Genomic DNA, 19813 nt, shown 5'->3' with positions numbered 1-19813 from the left:
CTCCGATGCCTAAGTTAGTTTCTCTAAAAAGAGAGAAGGTTTGAGGCTTAAGTGCGTAGCAAAAGCTTACCTAAACTAGTGGATATGAAGTATTTATAGGGAGATGGTCGGCCATGAGTGTAAAGTTTTTCCCTACGTAGCGGCATTCGATTGGTCAAGGTGAGTCATCCATATGGATTGTTAAATAATATTTTGGGATTATCTTGGAAATATCCTTGATTGGAAATGATTGGAAATCCTTGCTTGTTTGAGTTGATCTTCAATTAGGAGAATATTAAAAAAAGGATTTAGTAATTAATCCTATGTTTAATGTCTTTGACTTTTCCTCCTTGTGATGAGCACGGAGCTTGGTAATGTCGTAGTCTGCTCTAGCCTACATGGATGTCGGACTGCATGAGAATCTTTATGGGCTCTATTGATTGGTCAAGGTGAGTCATCCATATGGATTGTTAAATAATATTTTGGGATTATCTTGGAAATATCCTTGATTGGAAATGATTGGAAATCCTTACTTGTTTGAGTTGATCTTCAATTAGGAGAATATTAAAAAAAAAAGGATTTAGTAATTAATCTTATGTTTAATGTCTTTGACTTTTCCTCCTTGTGATGAGCACGGAGCTTGGTAATGTCGTAGTCTGCTCTAGCCTACATGGATGTCGGACTGCGTGAGAATCTTTATGGGCTCTATTCATTTAATGAGGACATATTATCTTCTTCGAAAAAAATACATTTGTTGTCTCTAGGATTTTTGAAATTATTTTTGGCTCCAGGTGAATCATTATTCGAATAAGTAAAAGACATTTCTACTGTCTTTTACTTATTCAAATAATGACTCATTTTAAATACAAATATTTTAACAATTGGAAAAAATGAACAAATTATAATGTGATTGTGAGTATGTTAGATTCATTTTTTGTTATCCAAAATCTCTCATTTGAAATTTCTGAGACCAATTACGTTACAAACAATATTGGAGGACAGAAAATAATAAGCATATGGTATTAGTCATAATCCAAGTATTATGCAATATTTATGAAGCATACTAACCAATGGCTGGGGGGATTGATCCATTGGAAAAGTTTGGAATCCATTGTAGTCAAACCCCATGGGGAAGTCTTTCTTCATTTATTTGCTCCAAATTTGGGGAAGGACTTATAAACAATCTTTAAAAGACGTTTTGTGGCATTTTGAGTCAATAATACGATGTCGTGTGTGAGATGTTAAGATGACATATCAAAATGGATATATATAAGTCTCTCCAACTCAACCATATGATAGTTACTTCAAAAGTATAAGTTTGGTTCCCTAATAAAAATCTAAGGATTAAATTTAATACAAAATTACTTTAGGTTTAATCATTATTATTTATTCCATTTTATTATACCTAATGATTTTATTTTTTATATGGTGGCAAGCGATAGGATATTTACAAAGCACCAACACTAGCACAAGAAATTCCTTCATCCTAGTGGCACAGTCACGATTTAGATATCGAATTCACCGCAAACATATACAATCCTCGTGGAGCAAAAAATAATCAAGAAAAATATGGAGGCGACATCAGAATTTTTGGATTAAAAAGACAAAATTATCCTCAAGGCACACCAGAACTCCCACGTGCAAGAAGTAGACAATAACGGCTCAATTAAGGTCAAAGATGAACAAAATAGGAATTTATTCAAAACCTATTTCATCAATCCTCATCAAATCCTCGCCACAAGGTAACCCCTATTTATTCTTTTCAAATTAGGATTAATTACAAAAATTAATTAATTAATTTTCTAATTAATTGGTTAATTTTCTAATTAACTTCCTAATTGATTGCAAGATATTATTTTGACATAATATCTTGCAATTATAGCCAAAAACCACCATAAGTGGCCGGACCCCTTTTCTTCAAATAGGGGCCGGCCATACCCCTATAAATAGCTCTCATTTCTCTCAAAAACCTAAATCCAATTCTCTTCTAAAATTCTCCAAATTTCTCTAAACACTTTTCCCTCAAATTCTAACTTTAGCATCGGAGGTTCTTTGGCCAAAGCCACCCCCCCCCCCAACAAAATTCATCGATGGCGTGTGAGGCTCTTGGCCTTGACCTAAGGTGTTAATTGTTTTGCAGGTGCATTTTGAAGAAGAAGGCGGACATTTGCTTTCACAAATTGGTGCTTTCATTGAGAGTCTTGATCAAATGCTCAAAAAAAGACTCTCGCATTCAAGGTTTTTCATTTTCTTGTTCATTTGTAGATTTTTCGTACATTCTCATTCCTAGAATTTTTTATAAAAATTCTTTGAATCAACGTAAAAGAAAAGTACAACGATAAGACATTCGGAAACCACGACGAACGGAAATTCCAACGTTCAAGAATTTGGACTGCGACGATCCACGAGACTTAACGTGACAACGAGGGGAGTGACACCACCATAGGGCACTGCCGTAGTAGCCACCATGATGGCCACCACGGCAACAACCACTGTGGCCACCTTTGGAGAGCCCATAACTCATGAGATGCAGCAAGCCCAAACGCCAAGGGTAGCCCAAGTTGTTGCCTCAGCAGCCCAATTTCGAGCATAACGCATGGCCTAAGGCTCGCAGATCTAAGTTGCGCCAACCTAGCACTCTGCCCAGTTCCAAACTCCACGAGCCCAAGCCGATGATCCATCGAGCTAAGCTTGGGACCAGCTGAGCCGAGCCCAGGCCCAACGTGTGCCGCATCTCACTCCCATGGCCCAACCTACTCTCATGGTGTCTTAAGCAGCCCAAGCCGGTCCAAGAGCGGATCAACCGTCTCGGCTCCAAATTTTTGGACCGATAATTAAACCGGGGGCATTCTCACCCCATTTCTCCACGGATTTGACATTTTCCTACTCAAATCTCATGCCCAAATTTACCACACTTCTACTACTCAAGGAGACGCATTTCGTCCAAGCTCTTCCAACCCAAATGGAGAATAACATTTATCTCGACAAGTCATAAAGTTGACGAGTGCCTTCACATAGTAAACGACCTTGGTGAATCAACTTTTGCAGCGTACCGAAATGCAACGTGCCCCTGACGAGGTATCCCAAAGTAGGACAAGGGCAGATGAAAAACCTCTCCAGTAACAACCCCGTAAACAGCCACTTGACTAATCATGAACCAAGCGTTCTTGTAGTGTACACGCTCGACTGCGCTTCCAAGATAGCGTATACTTCCGTCTTAGTGCGTGGATGAGCGTGCACTCTCGATTAGGCCCACGAACGAGCATACACTTATGGTTGGGACCATACTTCGACAATCAACATGAACAACCTTCCAGGCAAAGTGTTCGTTCGCGACTAGGCCTACAAGGAGCATCATCCACTTCACATTAGAGTAAGCAGCACGACGGACGGAGAGAAGTAGTCACTCAATCCGACTCAAGTTCAACCAGTAGCCTACGAGGAAATCGCTTACCTGCCAGGAATATACCATATGCACCACAACCGCGGCATAGACGAGTTGAGCACATAGAAGAGCAACCTAGACCAGTAAGTCAAGACTGGGGGTAGCTGAGAGCTCCGCTACCTCAACAAAGACAAATTCAGGAAGAAGTGTAGAAGCTCTTGAATGAACGATTGTGTAATTTTCAACGCAACGAAGTCACTGATGAAGCGCTACGACGGGACATGACCAATATAAGCAGGTCACCCTTCACGGATGAGATCGAGCAGGCGGAGCCTCCACGTAAGTTTAGCATGCCACATTTCACATCTTTCAAAGGAGATAGAGATCCAGAAAGGCACTTAAAGCATTACCGAAGCATGATGGTTCTTCATCGGAACAACTATGCCCTTATGTGCAAGATATTCACAACCATTTTACACGGCGATGCGCAAGATTGGTTTCATACACTACCGCACCATGGTCCATCCAGAGCTTTAATAATCTTTCTTTGGTTTTCACCAAAGAATATTCGTCTTACCGCTCGATCAAGAAGAAGTTCGATCATTTGTTCAACGTGAAGAAGAACCCAAAAGAGTCACTCCAAGACTATGTGACGAGGTTTAAAGTAAAGAAGCCGAAGAAAGTCGGATGCGACGACTTGATAACAAGCGCAGCCTTTCAAAAAGGACTCCCAGCAGACCTTCCACTATTTGGAGAATTGATCATGACGGAAGACTTAACTCTGGCAGACTATTTCACTCTGGCAGAGAAACATGCACTTTAGGACGAGGCTTGGCTAGCAGACCAACCACCCGAGCAGCCTAAAAAAGAGTCGGCAGTGGCTCAAAAGAAGGAGAACATGAAATAATAAGCAAAAGAACAAGAGGCCAAACGTAGGGATTGACCCACGACTAAAGAAGGTTTAGCATCCAAGAATTACTATAAGTTCTCGATCTTGATTCACTAAATCCTCCGCTACATCAAGAGCGAACCATGTTTCAAGCTGCCAAAGTAATCAAAGGGATATACTTCCAAGTTGGACCACACCAAGTACTGTGCGTTCCATTGAGGTCTCGATCACACAACCGATGACTGCTACACTTGGAAGAATTACCTAGAGAAGCTCATGAAGGAAGTCAAGGTCGATAGATACTTGGACAAGCCAGCTGCGCAGCCTAGAAGGAACGCAGATGCCAACGAAGAACCACCTAACAAGACGATTCAGATTAACAACATCTTCGCTGTATATGAGCACTTGGGAGCCACCAACAAGTCAAAGAAGAGGAAGATCCAACAGGCTCTACTAGTCTCACAATTCCAAGCAGTCGACACCCAACCTGGACCCATCATTGGCTTCATCGAGCAGGATGCTGAAGACGTTGATTTCCCACACAACAACGCACTGATGGTATCTGTCCAACTAGCCTATGCTATAGTTGACAGAATGATGGTTGACAACGAAAGTGTAGTCAACCTACTTCAACTTTCAATAATTCAGAAGATGGGCCTAGAAAGCACGATCATACGCTGAGCGGAGGTACTCACCGGATTCAATGGACACACCTTGATTGCCATCGGCCACATGACACTTGATGTGAAAACATCGCCAGTTGTCTCAAAGTAAACATTTACAATTGTAAGCGACCTGTATCCCTACAATGGGATTCTAGGGAGACCTTGGCTAATAAAGTTGGATACCGTTACTTTCGTTAAATATCAAAAAATTCGATTCAGCATCCTGGGAGGAGGAGTCGGAGACGGTCTTGAAGTCTTTACCAAAAAACTCAAAGTTAGACAGTCTCCTAAAGAGATGGTCTACATAACTCAGCTTGTAGAAATCGGCTTGACTCTAAGTAAGTGAAGCCTTGAGCCCAACCTTCTCACCCTTCAATTGCTCATTCTTCTTGAGCAGACTAGCACGGACGCGCTGCAGCTCTTCCACTTCATTCTTCATATTCTTTTTTTTATCTTCAAAGAACCCTGGAATTCCAACACTTGAGGTTCAAGCCTATCAACGACCTTCTTGAAGTGGATCACTTAGTTATAAGCAGTAATCAGCTCTTCATCCTTTGCATAAGCAGCGGAGCAAAGCTCAACAACAGCACACTCAAGGTCTTAAATCTGAGGTATATAACACCCAATCTCATTCTCTGCACTTTTTTACTTAACTTGGTTCGCGTCAAGCCTAGTCTTCAAATCCATGATCTCTCAACGAGTGGTCTCCAGATGCAGAGAAGTGGGGGCAGAGATATTAGACCTCTTCAAAGCGGTAAGCTTAGATTCCAACCTCTTGACTTTCTCAGCCAAGGAGTAACCTTTGGCTGCCACAGTCTTTGCCACCTCCTTGGCAGCATTGGTGTCTTCTTGATCAAGAAGCATAAACTCGGCTGCTAGAATCGTCATTTTCTGCATCATTGATAGCAGAGCAGTTCTCCTGTACTCGGTCGTATGCTTCACAAATGAACTTGGGCCAATAACCCCTTTGACGTCATCAACAAACTTGGCGTACACATGCATGTCCTTAAGCAGATCTAGTCTCAAAAGCGCACAAATCTCAGCAGTTTCCCCAAAAACAGGCTTGGTGGATTGTTCACGGCTGCCCACACGAGCAGTCTCATTCTTCTTAACAGACGAATCAATATCAGTAGCTTGGAGAGTGGGTTTTGGCACCACTTTAGTAGTGGAGCCCACCTTATCACTCTTCATAGTAGCAAGTCTCTCCAAAGGTGAACCAGTCTTAGCCCTCAATGGACGCTTAGGCACAAATTTCAGTACTAGGGACACGACGGAACTTCTACGTTAAGAAATCCTGTTAGCAATTGAACTAGCCACATTGGAAGCGGCATGCACCACTGGCACAAATCTAGCAGCCTCATCTTTCTCGCCCTTAGGGGAATTCAAGTTAATCACTAGTTTGGGAGTAGCCGATGAACCTTTGCAAGTAGCAGAATAAGTCTTTGGTTTTTTCTCGGCCAACATCTCCTAAGTAGGCAAGGGAGATCTCTTATTTCCACCTTCATGCGCGACAGGCTCAACTGCAATGATCGGACGAGCCAACGCCTCAGCCTTGATTCGCTTTATTTCTTCTTTCGGGGGTAGCCCACCTTTTTCCCGACGAAGAGGACTAAGCAGCCAACGCCACTCACGGTACTCAAAAGGGATACTAAGGGCAATATGTACCTTCTTCATATTTAGAGAAGTTTTAGGGGTCGAGCCGAATTCCGAATCTGCTAGAATGGAGAAAAGCGATTAGTTAATCAGAAATTAGCCTAGCAAAACTGCTAAGCAACCGAATGACTAAGCAGTCTACTTACCGAAGATGAAAACCGTTGGAACACGCAGCCTAGGGGAAGAATCAAACTCCTATTCTCCGTTTATCTCCAAAGTTTCCTTGGCATAGTCATGGTCTCCCTTGCTCAAGTGGTCAAAGAGCCTATAGCGAGATTGTAGCTGCCCAACTCCTTCAATGTGGCTAATGTTGAAGAAATACCAAAATTCGTTGACAGTCAAATACAAGTCAAAGAATTGGCTTAGATTGTGAAATCCCACCATCACACGAACCGCATTAGGGGAACATTTGGCAGGGGTGCACTTCATGGAGCAAAGCACTTTTTGCAAGAAACGCGGTATGAGATGAGTAAATCCCAACACAAAGTAATAAGGATGGAACTTGATGGCTCTCTGATCCACACTATATGGCTCACGACTGCCACCTTCCTTGACGCACTTCACATGCGTCCCCGGCAGAATGACATGCCTATACACCTCGAGAAAGTCTCTAAATGAATCATCAGAGCTAATTTTGAAGTCAAAAGCCTTGAAGTAGCCCACCTTACTCAAAGACCCGCCTTGACGATATAACAGCAGAACAACATCATTACCTTTTTGTCTTGAAGAAGACATGCTGGAAGAAATTCTACAAAGGCGCAAGCAAAAATTCATTAGACGGCTACCCAAAAAGAAAAAAAAAATTGAAGATCCAAATAGCAGGAACCCAGTAGCCGTTCCAGGCCCCACGGCTTGGCCCATTCTATCTCGGTCAATAGGTTTCACGGCCCAATACCATAGCCCCTGCGCCTCCCTCTTCCTCTTTTCCCGTGGCCGAAGCCCAATCATCCGACCTAGGAAGGAGGCTCGCGCCTCCCTTCCTCCCATTCCAGCACAGGCTCGAGCCTAACAAAAAAAAAAAAAAAAAATGGCCTGAGCCTTCTCGGTCCAGAGCCCATCAGCTTGGCCCAAGCCGAGCTACTCCTGGCCTAGCCACTGCCACGCCAAGCAATCCCACGGCAGCAACCAGAGCCCATCAGCTCGGCCTAAGCTGAGCTGCTCTTGGCCCAACCACTACTGCGCCAAGCAATCCCACAGCAGCAACCATGCCATGGCCTACTCCAACCAACTTTTCACACATCCTCAACCCCCGTCGAGCCAAATTTCAAGCCCTGAGGCTCCCAAAAATTACAAAGACAAGGAAAAATTAATTTTTTCTTACCTTAATGCCTCGTGAAGACAAAAAAAGCAACAAAAGACGACCATTTGCATGAGCAAGTGTAGAAGATTGCTAGGGAAGGGGGAATAAATATCCTTTAGCTCTTTCTCTCTTTTGTAGGGTAGAATAAATTACTCTCCAATGTTGATTTAATAATCTACTTAAGGTAGACTTAAATAGGCTTTAGAAGTAATTTATTTCCCCTTCCTAGAAGGATCTAATTTCCAATTAAAGAGGGAATCTATATCAAAATAGGAAACAATCCTATGTTTCCTAAAGCAAGAAGAAATCTACACATGCTGCCCTTTTTCTGTAAGCAACCTAACAGGTGTGGGGGCATTTGTGGAGCCAAAATAATCAAGAAAAATATGGAGGTGACACATGGATTCTTGGGTTAAAAAGATAAAATTACCCTCGAGGCACGCCGGAACTCCCACGCGCAAGAAGTAGACAATAATGGCTTAATCAAGGTCAAATATGAACAAAATAGGTATTTATTCAAAACCTATTTCATCAATCCTCATCAAATCCTCCCCACAAGGTAATCCCTATTTATTCTTTTCAAATTAGGATTAATTACCAAAATTAAATAATTAATTTTCTAATTAATTGGTTAATTTTCTAATTAACTTCCTAATTGATTGCAAGATATTATTTTGACATAATATCTTGCAATTAGAGCCAAAATCCACCATATGTGGCCGGACCCCTTTTCTCCAAATAGTGGCCATACCCCTATAAATAGCTCTCATTTCTCCCAAAAACCTAAGTCCAATTCTCTTCTAAAATTCTTCAAATTCTCTAAACACTTTTCCCTCAAATTCTAACTTTGGCATCGGAGGTTCTTCGATCAAAGCTCCCCCCATTCATCGTGGGTGCGTGAGGCTCTTGGCCTTGACCTAAGGTGTTAATTGTTTTGCAGGTGCATTTTTGTCCAAGAAGAAGAAGGCGGAAATTTGCATCCACAATCCTCATCTTTTATATGACTCAAACTTGAGACCTCTTTTAACTAAGTATAAAGAAAAAGACAAATTATTTGTACTCAATATGAATTGTGGTAGCAAAATTCAGCCATCTTCAGTCCTCACAAAATTGTATGTACAAAACAAATGAACACCTGTGATCAAGGCCAAAGCCTCACGCCCCCACGAGATTGGAGGGGGGTGGGAGGAGTTTTGGCCAATGGATCTCTGATGCCTAAGTTTGTTTCTTTGAATAGAGAGAGAGAGAGAGAGAGAGAGAGAGAGAGAGAGAGAGAGAGAGAGAGAAAGTGAGTTTAGAGCTTAATTGTGTAGCAAAAAGTTACCAGAAACTAGTGGAGATGGAGTATTTATATGGGGGTGGTTGGCCTAAGTTTTTTTTCCTACTCGTGGCGGCATCTGATTGGCCAAGGTGAGTCATCCATAAAATGGAGGAGAAAAGAATAATCTTAAAAATATTAATTGTTAAATAATATCTTGGGATTATCTTGGAAATACCTTTGATTGGATATGATTGGAAATCCATGTTTGTTTAAGTTGATCTTGAATCAAGAGAATATTAAAGATAAGATGTAGTAACTAATCATATTTTTAATGTCTCAGACTTTTCCTTCTTACCATGAGCAAATGAGCTTGATGATGGCGTAGTCAGCTGCTTTAGCCTCTAAGATGTTGGACTGTGCATGTGAATTTTTGTGGCCCTCCCCATTTAATGAGGGAATTCTTGTCTTATTCCGAAAAAAGTCCACGTGTGGTCTCTAGAAATTTTAAAATTATTTTTTACTCCACATGAATCATATTCAAATAAGTAAAAGACAATTCTATATAAAAATGTCTTTTTACTTATTCGAACAATGATTCATTTTAAGCACAAATAATTTTTTAACAGTTTGGAGAAGAACACATTTTGTTTCTTCATAATGGGTTGTGGTATATCGGATTCATTTTTTTGTTTTCCAGAATCCCTCCTGTGAAAGTTTTTGAGGCCTATTTTACAAACAATATTGGAAGACAGACGGGCCAAAAACATCTAGATTAATATTTTTTACTTTTAAATTCTGAAATAAAGTGTCTTGAAGTGCACTGTTTTTCCAGAGTCATAACCAACCTCATTGATGTTGATTTTAGACTGCTGGCCTACTGACCGCCCTCAGCGTTACCCCCATCAGGTTAATTAAAGACTGCTGCCCTACTGATGAAAATGATGAACATTAAAGTTGATGGTGAGCCAGGAAATCATAAACCCCTTCTGAAAACCACCACTACCACTGAGTCCACCGCCATGCACGAATAACTTAAGCTTTGAGTTTCATATCCTTGATTCTAACTCCTCCTGAAACCCTCGTCAATTCCTTCTGAAATTATATCGATTTCTTTCTGAAATCATACCCAAATTCACCTACAAAATTCACTAACCTTTATTTAATTCATATCTCCTTTAGTGGCAGAACATTTTGAACTTAGATTTTACCAAAAACTTAAAGCAATCTTCCTTGAATTTAGGTCATTGTTCTACTTTTACTTTCAAACTTTCACTATGGTTCTGAACCCTGCTAAACTTTTAGTTTGTTTTGATCCCTAAATTTTCAATTCGTGCCCACTTCTCCTCAACCATCAATCGTTACAATTTTTCGTTAATTTCATCATATGCAATGTGATAGGGATCTTACCACCTGCAAAAGTAGGGATAAAAACACTTAAAAATACTTGTCAATGCAAATTTCCGCCGTCTTCAATCTTGAGGAAAATACACCTGCAAAACAATCAACACCTTTGATCAAAGACCTAAGCCTCTCACGCCCACAAGGTCTGGGGGGGGGGTTAGGTCAATGGATCTCCGATGCCTAAGTTAGTTTCTCTAAGAGGGTAAAGTGTTTAGGGCTTTTTTAGGGTTGCAAAAGCTCTGAAAATTTGACAAAATACGGGGTATTTATAGGGATAGGGTTGGCTATAGTGTTTAATGGAGAGATATTCTCTAAATATTCCCCAGATATTAAATAGGAAATAATATCTTGAGATAATGAAGTAATTATCCCTAATTGATTTAAATTAGGATTACTTACTTGATTGGAGTCATTCTTCAAATGGGAATGTATTAAAGATAGGATTTGGATAATTAATCCTTATCTTTAATTCCTTGCCAAGGACAGGTGAGATGTGGGCAGTCGTATTCAGCTGCTGAGACCTCCAAGGATGTGAGCTACGCATGAGAGCATCTAAGAAGCTTGCCCATTTATTGAGGGCAATCTTGTCTTTCTTGAATAAAAGCCCATGTGTCACCTCTAGAATTTTTGGCATTATTTTAGGCTCCACAAATGCCCCCACACCTATTGTGCTGCACACAGGAATAGGATAGTAGGTGTAGGAATCCCAAGCTGCTTAGGCTTGTAGAATTGTTTCCCTAATTTGAACTTGATCTTCTTTCTTGATTTGGAGATAGACTTCTTCTAGAAAAGGAAAATAATTGTCTCCAATACCTATTTAATTCTGCCTTAAGCAAGGGATTAAATAAATTTGGAGAACAATCATTATTCCAACAAGGAAGACAAGCCAGAGGAAATTTTTATTCCCCCTCCCCTAGCGTTCTTCTTTTCTTGCCCTTGCAAGAATTTTTTTCTTCTTGAATTTTTTTGGGAGCCTTGGGACTTGAAAAATTGGTTTGGCAGGGGCCGTCGATGTGGGTGACACAAGGCAAGGAGCCACAAGGCTGCTTGGTTGTGCAGTATGAGTTGGTTCGGCTTACTTTGTGTAGATTCGAAGTTTGGCTCAACTCCAAAGACTTCGGCAGATATGAAGAAAGTACATGTTGCCTTGGGCATTCCTGCTGTGTACCGTGAATGGCACTGGTTGCTTAGCCCTCTTCATCGGGAGAAAGGTGGCCTGCCTTCAAAGGAAGAGATAAAACGGATAAAGGAAGATACGTTAGCTCGCCCGATCGCTGTTGTAGAGTCCGCTGCCAATAAGGGTGGAAAGAAGAAGTCTTCCTCACCTGCTTATGAGCCTTCGGCTGAGGAAAAGCCAATGACTTCTTCTGCTACTCGCGGGAGCTTGTCTGCTGCTGAGAAGTTTTTCATTGATCTAACTTCCCCCAAGGGGGTGAAGAAGACCATTGAGCCTGAGCCTGTGAAACCTACTGCTTTAAACGTGACCGCATCAATTGCTGAGAGACTTGCCCAGCAGAAGGGTTCGGCGGTGTCTCTGAAGTCCAGGTTTGTATCGAAATGTCCATTAGAAGCTATGTCTGGTTCCACTTTTGAGAGGCTCGCCGCTATGAAGAGCTGGAAGGTGGATTCTACTACTAAGGTGGTGTATGGGCCTGTTTCTCCTTCCACCGTGACTGACTTGTCTGCTGAGAAGGGGAAATCTGCTCACATGGGCAGTTGTGAGAGATCCACCGAGTCTAAGGCTGGAGAGTTTCCTGAGGTTTATGCGTTGCTGAAGGCTGACCTGTTTGAGGACGTTAATTCATGTGCTAAGTTAGTTGACAGTGTTGGGAAAGTTGTCATCCGCTTAGACTCCTTTGTGAAGTGTCATGTGATGCGTGATTTATACGCACACAAATTAAACCCTCTTTTCGTCAAATTGTAGTATATGTATAAGTAGGGATCGTTCTAGACCGGGGATTAGGAGGGATTGTTAACCACTTGGATTTGACTCAAAAACGTAAACTAACAATATGAAATACTAACTTAGACTCAAAGAATGCAAAACTAAGCTTTAAAACACTAAGACAAACCAAAAGACTCAAACATCAAACCAAAAGACTCAAACATCACCCAAAACACTCAAAACTGCCTTAAAATCACTTTCTGGGCAGTTTTGAGCACTTTGGTGAATTTGGACGAAATTGGGAAATAAATTGAATCAAAACACTTAGAAACATAAACTAAGACACTTTCTAACTAAATTGGACAATAAAGTAAAGGGGGATTGAGGTTTATACGAAATTAAATTAAATTGCACAGATTGTAAATTAAAGCAAAATGTAAATGTGAATGTGTGATAGAATTGAATGGAATTGAAATGAATGAATGCTAGCTAAGGGGTTCATCTTCACATATGTTACACTTGCATAATAAAATGATTTCCAATTGCATTTCAATAAACCATGAAACTCAACACCCCGGGTTAACCGTGATGCACTAATTAACCTTCAAATCTTCCTAACGTTATTGAATTGGATGGGTTAGCGCATACAACAATTCAAAACATTCCCCACAAGTCCTCAACATGAATGCATAGAAGAGGTACAAGCAAGAATCATTACGCTCTATGAAAATTATAAGTGTTGACGAGGCATTCGTTACTATGGAATACGCATGAAACTTATGCCAAGAATTTGTTTAACGCGATTGTTTATAAGCAACCTCCACTACTTGTGAATATAAGTTCGTAACTATTAGGTGAAACTCACTTATATTCTAGCGTCATATTCATGCATGAAAATTAAGTGTGCACTCTCAATGAACATACATAAATAAGTTATCAATCAAACAGTTAAACGAATTGAATCCACAACTTATGAAACGCAATTAGAAGTATTCAAATCAAAATGCAAGCATAAAGATATATTTGAATCACCCCCTAACCAAGGGGGGTTTAGTTCCTCATGGTACAAAACAAAGAGAATCAAAGAAACACCTAAACATTCCAACAACTCAAACTTGAATTGTATGAACGTTTAGGCCCTCTTATCATCCATTCCTCATTCGTACAAAACAAAGAGCATTGAAATTAAACATTGAAATCAAAGAAACACCTAAACATTCCAACAACTCAAACTTGAATTGTATGAACGTTTAGGCACTCTTCTCTTCCTCTTCGTTGTGGCACAAGGTCTAAGGTGAGTTTGATGGTGTGAATGGTTTGGGGAGTGGTGTTTGGATTAATAGGGAAGGCACGGCACAAGGGTGGTTTTATGTCTACATTTCTGCAATGGATGAGTTTATGGAAGAGTGTTTGGAATGGATGAATTTCTGGCACAAAGGCCTTATTTCTGTGGTGAATGGATGTGTATGAATGAGTATTTATAAGTGAAATGGGGGGAACATGACAGCTAGGTTGCATGTGCACATGTTGGTTGAATGATTATGAGTGCATGTGGCTGAAATAGCATGTGGAATGGCTGGAAATGCAAGGAGAAGGCATGTGCATGGTTTTGGGAGAGAATGGGAGTGCAAGTGGCTGAAATGTTAGAGGAACAAGTGCATGTGGCTGCATTGTGGTGCAATGATGGTTTCTGGTGGTGTTTTGGGTGCATGTGGAATGAATGATTTCTTGGTGAGTGGATGCATGTGTTGATTAAAGGGGGAATGCAAAGGAAAAGCTAGAAATGCATGTGGAGTGGCTGCAAGGTGAATGAATAATGAAATGGGAAAGCATGTGCAAGGTTTTGGTGTGAATGATTGAATGTGCATGTGGCTGCAATGGAGGAGGAATCCTTCAATTTCGTCCATCCTCTTGGCTCCAAGCATATGATATCCATTCTAATCTCTAATTTGCTCCAAAAGGCTCCAAAAGGCATCCTTTTACATACTTTGCCCTTAGAACCTGAAAACACACAAAAGAAGCATAAAGGACTAAAATAACTAAAGAAACATAACGTAAATGCACGAGAACAAGCCATTTAAGTCGCATGAATATGCTCCTATCATCATGCCTACTCGATAAGGTCATCCCTGATTGCTACAATGCATAAGACTTTGATCCTGGCAGTTGAGTCTATATGCATTGATCAGGAAGCTGTCAAGTATGCTAAGGAGGCCAAAGTGGGGTTGATGGCTCAGTTTCGCTCGGCTGCTGAAAAAATCGACAAGCTCAAATATGAACTTGCCATTTTGAAAGGGTCTGATGTCTCTGCCTCCACTTCTTTGCAGCTGGAGATCGCTCATCAGGAAGTCACCCATTTGAATGTTAGGCTTAGTGCAACTCAGGCGATGTTGGAAGCTGTAAAGAAGGAAGTCAGTCGTGTTTCTTCGGTGGTCAAGGACCTTGAGCGTGTCAATTTGGAGTTACAATTTGCTTGTTTTGCCAAGGATGAAGAGCTTATCTTCTTGCATGTTGAAGTGTCTCGTCTCAAAGAGGTTGCCAGTAAACTTAAGTCCAAGGAAGTGGATCTACGATATGTGTTGCCTGCTAGCAAGAACCTGAGAAAGGAACTAGATGAGCTGTAGGGTGCTCACACTGGGCTTGTTGAGGAGAATGTGCAGCTGAAGATTGAGAAAGTTGGTCACGAAGTGGCGCTTGCTTTTTGTCAGGCCGATTTCAACAAGCTTGGCTATGTAGACCATCTTCAGGGCAGGCCGTCGGATTATGAGTTTTCCGAGAAGGACTTCGAGACTTTTTCCATTTCTCCAGTTGATCTGCTCAATTTCTCATTTGAGGCTGCCTTTGGTAGAGTAATTGAGGGTTAGGAAGTCCAGGCAAGGGCGGTTGAGGATGAGCTGATGGAAGCTTTGGTTATTAGGAGCGATGCGGCTGCTGAAAGCGTGGCAGTCGAGGAACCAGTGGTTGCGCAAGCTGCCAATGAGTAGTCTGTTTACTTAGACTTAGGAGTTTTCTTCTTTTCCTTTTTGTTTTGTTTTGCTTGAACTTTGTTGGCCTTCAAGCTGGTTTATCAATTTGCTAGAAATTTAATAAACAAATTTCCTTGTTTTTGCTTTATCTTTCTTTTTCGCCATGCTATTTGTGAAGCTTTTCACCGTAGGACGAGCTACTAGGTAGGCTGCTTCAGTGAAACAGTCGATCATCTGTCGCCACTTAGGTTTTAGCTTCGGCTTTTTGGGCTTCTGGAGCCTTGCCTGATGGAGGCGACTTGCAAAACTTTGATGTAGGATGGGTGGTTGCGTTGGTTACTTCGATGGAGCAGTTGACTCGCGTGGTCACTTTAGGCTTCAGTTTTGGCTTTGATGTTCATAAAACTTTACCTACACAAGGAAAAATGCGAGATGTTTAACTTATAGAGCTGGCGGTCGAACTCGTTGCCTCGTTAGGAAACAGGCGAGTTTGCGTAGCTACTATAGTTATGAATCTCGACTTTGGATGGCTTCATAAGCTTTAGCTCTCCCAGGGTGTATTACGAAATTTTTAACCTATAGGGCCGACGGCCGAACTCGTGCTTCTCGTGGAAAGCAGAGGAGTTCGTGTAGCCTCTATGGTTGTATTTCGGCTTTCCAGTGGCTTCTCGAGCATTGGCCCTCCCGAGGCATGTTGCAAAGTTTTTAACTTATAAAGTTGTTGGTCAGACTCATGCTTCTCGTAGGAAGCAAAGACGGTATGCGTAACTACTACAATCGTGCCTCGACTTTGCTCCAGCAAAACTTATACCATAAATTGTTTATCGGAAGCGCTGCTTTTAAGTAAGTAGGCGAGTCTGCGTAGTCATAGTAGGCGTAAGTCTTGGTTTACGGATTGCCTTGGGCTGCCAACCGTTGGGTCGTCGGCCGACATTTTACTTACAGAAGTAAACGACCTGCATAACCACTTCAAGCATCGTCCCTAGCTCTCGGAGGTGTTTTAGGCATGAAGTGTAGGCGAGATCTCGCCTCAGATGCCATATCCTTCTGAGTCGCAACTTGATTCCGCAGGTCGCTTAATTAGTATTGCAACACTTTAAAACCAAGTCACTTTATAAAGATTTGCACGTCGAGGATGAACCATCTTGTTACGTGAACTCTTTCATGGGAAGGGGTCCTACACTTAGCGTCCTTTTCGGTTAGAAACCCGGGATCTCGCAAAATTGAATATTTCAGTTGGCTAAGTCTATTATAGGGGAAGGATTATCGTGGCTAATTTTGGGAGTCGTCTAGCTAAGGGAGTCGCTATATTAAGGGGAAACTGAGCAGTTGTACCACCCATCCACGTCTGGATATTCCAAATTAGTTTACCCTCTCGTATTGGAAAGCACACGTCATGTTTGAACAGGCAGATGGGCGTTTTCTGCTTGTCACAGGGGTGGTTGAGGAATTAGTTTACCCTCTTGCATTGGAAAGCTTACGCCATGTCTGAACGGGCAAAGGGCGTCTTCTGCTTATCACAAATGTGGTTGAGGAATTAGTTTACCTTCTCTGCTGAAGAGCTTACGCCATGTTTACAGGGTAGAGGGTGTCTTCTGCTTGTCACAGGGTTGGTTAGTTTGTTTATGCGGCTCAGGCTTGCTCGTAGGCAGTAATGGCATAACAACTAATAATTCGCGGCATGCGAGGTCTTGTTCGTCGAGCTACTTAAGTTTTCAAACTTTTTTGTCTTGAATAGGCTCCAAGGAATGGTGGGAGGTCACACGTAGTACTTTCTTAGGTTGTAGGCATTCCATTGCCTGTCGATTTCTTTGTCGCTCATAGTGGTGTGGGTGTAGCTGTTCCTTCCGCTTACTCAGCTGATTTTGTACAGACCTTCCCAGATGGGAGCCATCTTTTTTTAGCCTTCCTGTCGAGCAGTGATGAAGGCTTTTATGAGGACTAAGTCTCCTGGCTCGAACTGCCGGATTTTCACCCTCTTGTTGTAGTTGGAGAGGAACTACTGCTGATAAGTTGTAATGCAGGTGATAACCTTCTCGCGCTCTTCCTCTGCCAGGTCTAAATTTGTGGCCATCTCTTTTTCATTCTGCTCGAAATTCGACAGTACAGTGTTGATGCTTGGCACTACAGCGTTAGGAGGAATGATTACCTTAGAACCATATGCCAAGGAGAATGGAGTTTCGCTAGTTGCTTGTCTTTTAGTGGTGCGATATGCCCATAGAACACCAGGGAGCTCATTTGGCCACTTGCACTTCTTGTCTGAGAGGGTATTCTTAAGGCAATTGAGGATGGTTTTGTTGGACGACTCAACTTGCCCATTCCTCTGCGGATATCGTGGCGTACATATGCTGCATGATGCCATATTTTTTGAAGAATTTCTCTAAGTCTTTGCGCATGAACTGCGGACCATTGTCGATAACGATGGAGTGTGTGATGTCAAAGCAGCAGATGATGTTCTTCCATATGAAGCGCTCTATGTCCGTCTGGGTAGTTGTAGTCATGTGATTAGCTTCAACCCATTTTGTGAAGTAGTCAGTCGCTACAATCATTATGCCTCTACCCCCTAGTAGCAGGCGGCATTGGTCATACCAAGTCAATTGCCCACTGCATGAATGGCTAAGGGCTTATCTGCGAGTGGAGTTCACTAGCAGGTAGTACGGGCACGGGCTTGAAGCCCTGACAGCTGTAGCACCTTTGTACATACTCATTGGCATTTTGATGCATAGTTAGCTAGTAATAACTAGCGTTGAAAGCTTTTTGCTTCAGGGAGCGGCGTCCAGAATGGTGTCCACAGATGTCTTCGTAGATTGAGCTGAGAATTTTCAGGTTGTCGGTGGTGTGAGAATTACTTGACACTCAAATTAAACCCTCGTTTGACAATTGTAGTAGAATGGATAAGTGAGGGATCGTTCTAGACCGGGGATTAGGAGGGCTTGCTAAAACCTTCTAAATTGACTTAAAAACATAAAAACACAATATAAAACACTATTTAATGCTCGAAGAAAGCAAAACTAAAAATAAGAAAGATTAAGACTAAGACTTCAACGAAATAGGGGGGAATTGGATTTGGACGAATTTAAACTAAAATGAATACTTGGAAACAAAACAAATTGTAAATATGGATTTGACGGAAATGAATGGATGGGAAGCTAGCTAAGGGTTCTTTCTCTACACATGATATTTATGCATATGAAACAATTTCCAGTTATTCCTTCATTGAATTATGAACGACAATGCCCCAAATTAACCGTGACATCACTAGTTAACCCTCAGATTTTCCTTATATTATTGGATTGGATGGCATCATTCGACAACCCAAAACATTCTCAAAAGTTCCCTACATGTCATCATAATAGAGATACAATCGAAGATCATTAAGAATAATGAAAACCATAAGCATTGACAAAGCATTTGCAACTATGACATCATGTTACTCATGCTAAGAATTAAACTTAACGCGATCGTGACAAGCGACCTTCACTACTTTCAAGTATAAGTTAGTAACGATTATGTGAAACCTTCTTAAACTTTAGCCACATATTCATGCATGCTAATTAAGTGTCGACCCTCAATCAACAAACACAAATAAGTTAATCATCAAATAGTTAAGCCAATTGCATTCACGAATCAAGAGTTCATAACCGGAATTCATCAATTCATATCACATAAATAATCATGGTATTGAAATCACCCCTAGCCAAAAAGGGTTTAGTTCCTCATAACTTTGAAATCAAAGAAACACCTAAACATTCCAACAACTCAAACTTGAATTGTATGAACGTTTAGGCACTCTTCTCTTCCATTCCTCATATTATAAAACAAAGAGAATTGAATTTAAACATTGAAATCAAAGAAACGCGTAAACATTCCAACAACTCAAACGTGAATTGTATGAACGTTTAGGCCCTCTTCTCTTCGTCTTCGTTGTAGCACAAGAACTAAGGGATGTTGTTGGTGTGTTGAATGGATTGGGGGATTATGGAAATGGAAGAAATGGAGGAGAAAGGGAAGGGAATGGTGCAGAAAATGGAGAGACTCACGGCTAGGGAGAAGATGGAAGTGTTTGTGGTGTGTTGTGTATGAAAAATGAGATCCTGAATGAATGAATGCAAGGGTATTTATAGGAGTAGTGGAGGGAACATATGGCTATGTCATTTGTAGGTGAAGTAAGTGTGTGAGGTTGGTGAAGTAAGTGGAGGTTGTAGGTGAAGTAGGTGGATGTTGTAGGTGAAGTAGGTGGATGTTTGTAGGTGAAGTACATGTGTTTAAATGGTTGAAATGTGTAGATGATTATGAGTGATAAGTGCTAAGTGTATGATATGTTAAGTGATAAGTGAATGATTATGATAAGTGATAAATGAATGTATGATATGATAAGTGGTGAATGATATGTGGTGAATGATAAGTGATAAGTGATATGTGATAAGAG

At 41.3% G+C, this 19813-nt stretch overlaps 1 protein-coding gene across 1 annotated transcript; it reads right to left on the bottom strand.

Annotated features, from left to right (window-relative positions):
* Nucleotides 1-17383: 17383 nt before the first annotated feature.
* On the bottom strand, nucleotides 17384-17746 carry LOC148693480 (uncharacterized). The gene has a single exon (XM_088678025.1). It carries the CDS (start codon nucleotides 17744-17746, stop codon nucleotides 17384-17386), a length of 363 nt encoding a protein of 120 aa, XP_088534151.1.
* Between the last annotated feature and the right edge of the window lie 2067 nt (nucleotides 17747-19813).

Source organism: Pyrus communis, chromosome 10 (genome assembly GCF_041283825.1).
Source record: "Pyrus communis isolate YQ-2024b chromosome 10, ASM4128382v1, whole genome shotgun sequence".
Classification (NCBI taxonomy): domain Eukaryota; kingdom Viridiplantae; phylum Streptophyta; class Magnoliopsida; order Rosales; family Rosaceae; genus Pyrus; species Pyrus communis.
The sequence above is the reverse complement of the archived record's forward strand: the minus strand, read 5'-3'. Positions and strand labels throughout refer to the sequence as shown.

Excerpts from the sequence above, each read along its gene's own strand:
- LOC148693480 (XM_088678025.1), bottom strand. The coding sequence starts at position 17,746 with ATGGCATCATGCAGCATATGTACGCCACGATATCCGCAGAGGAATGGG.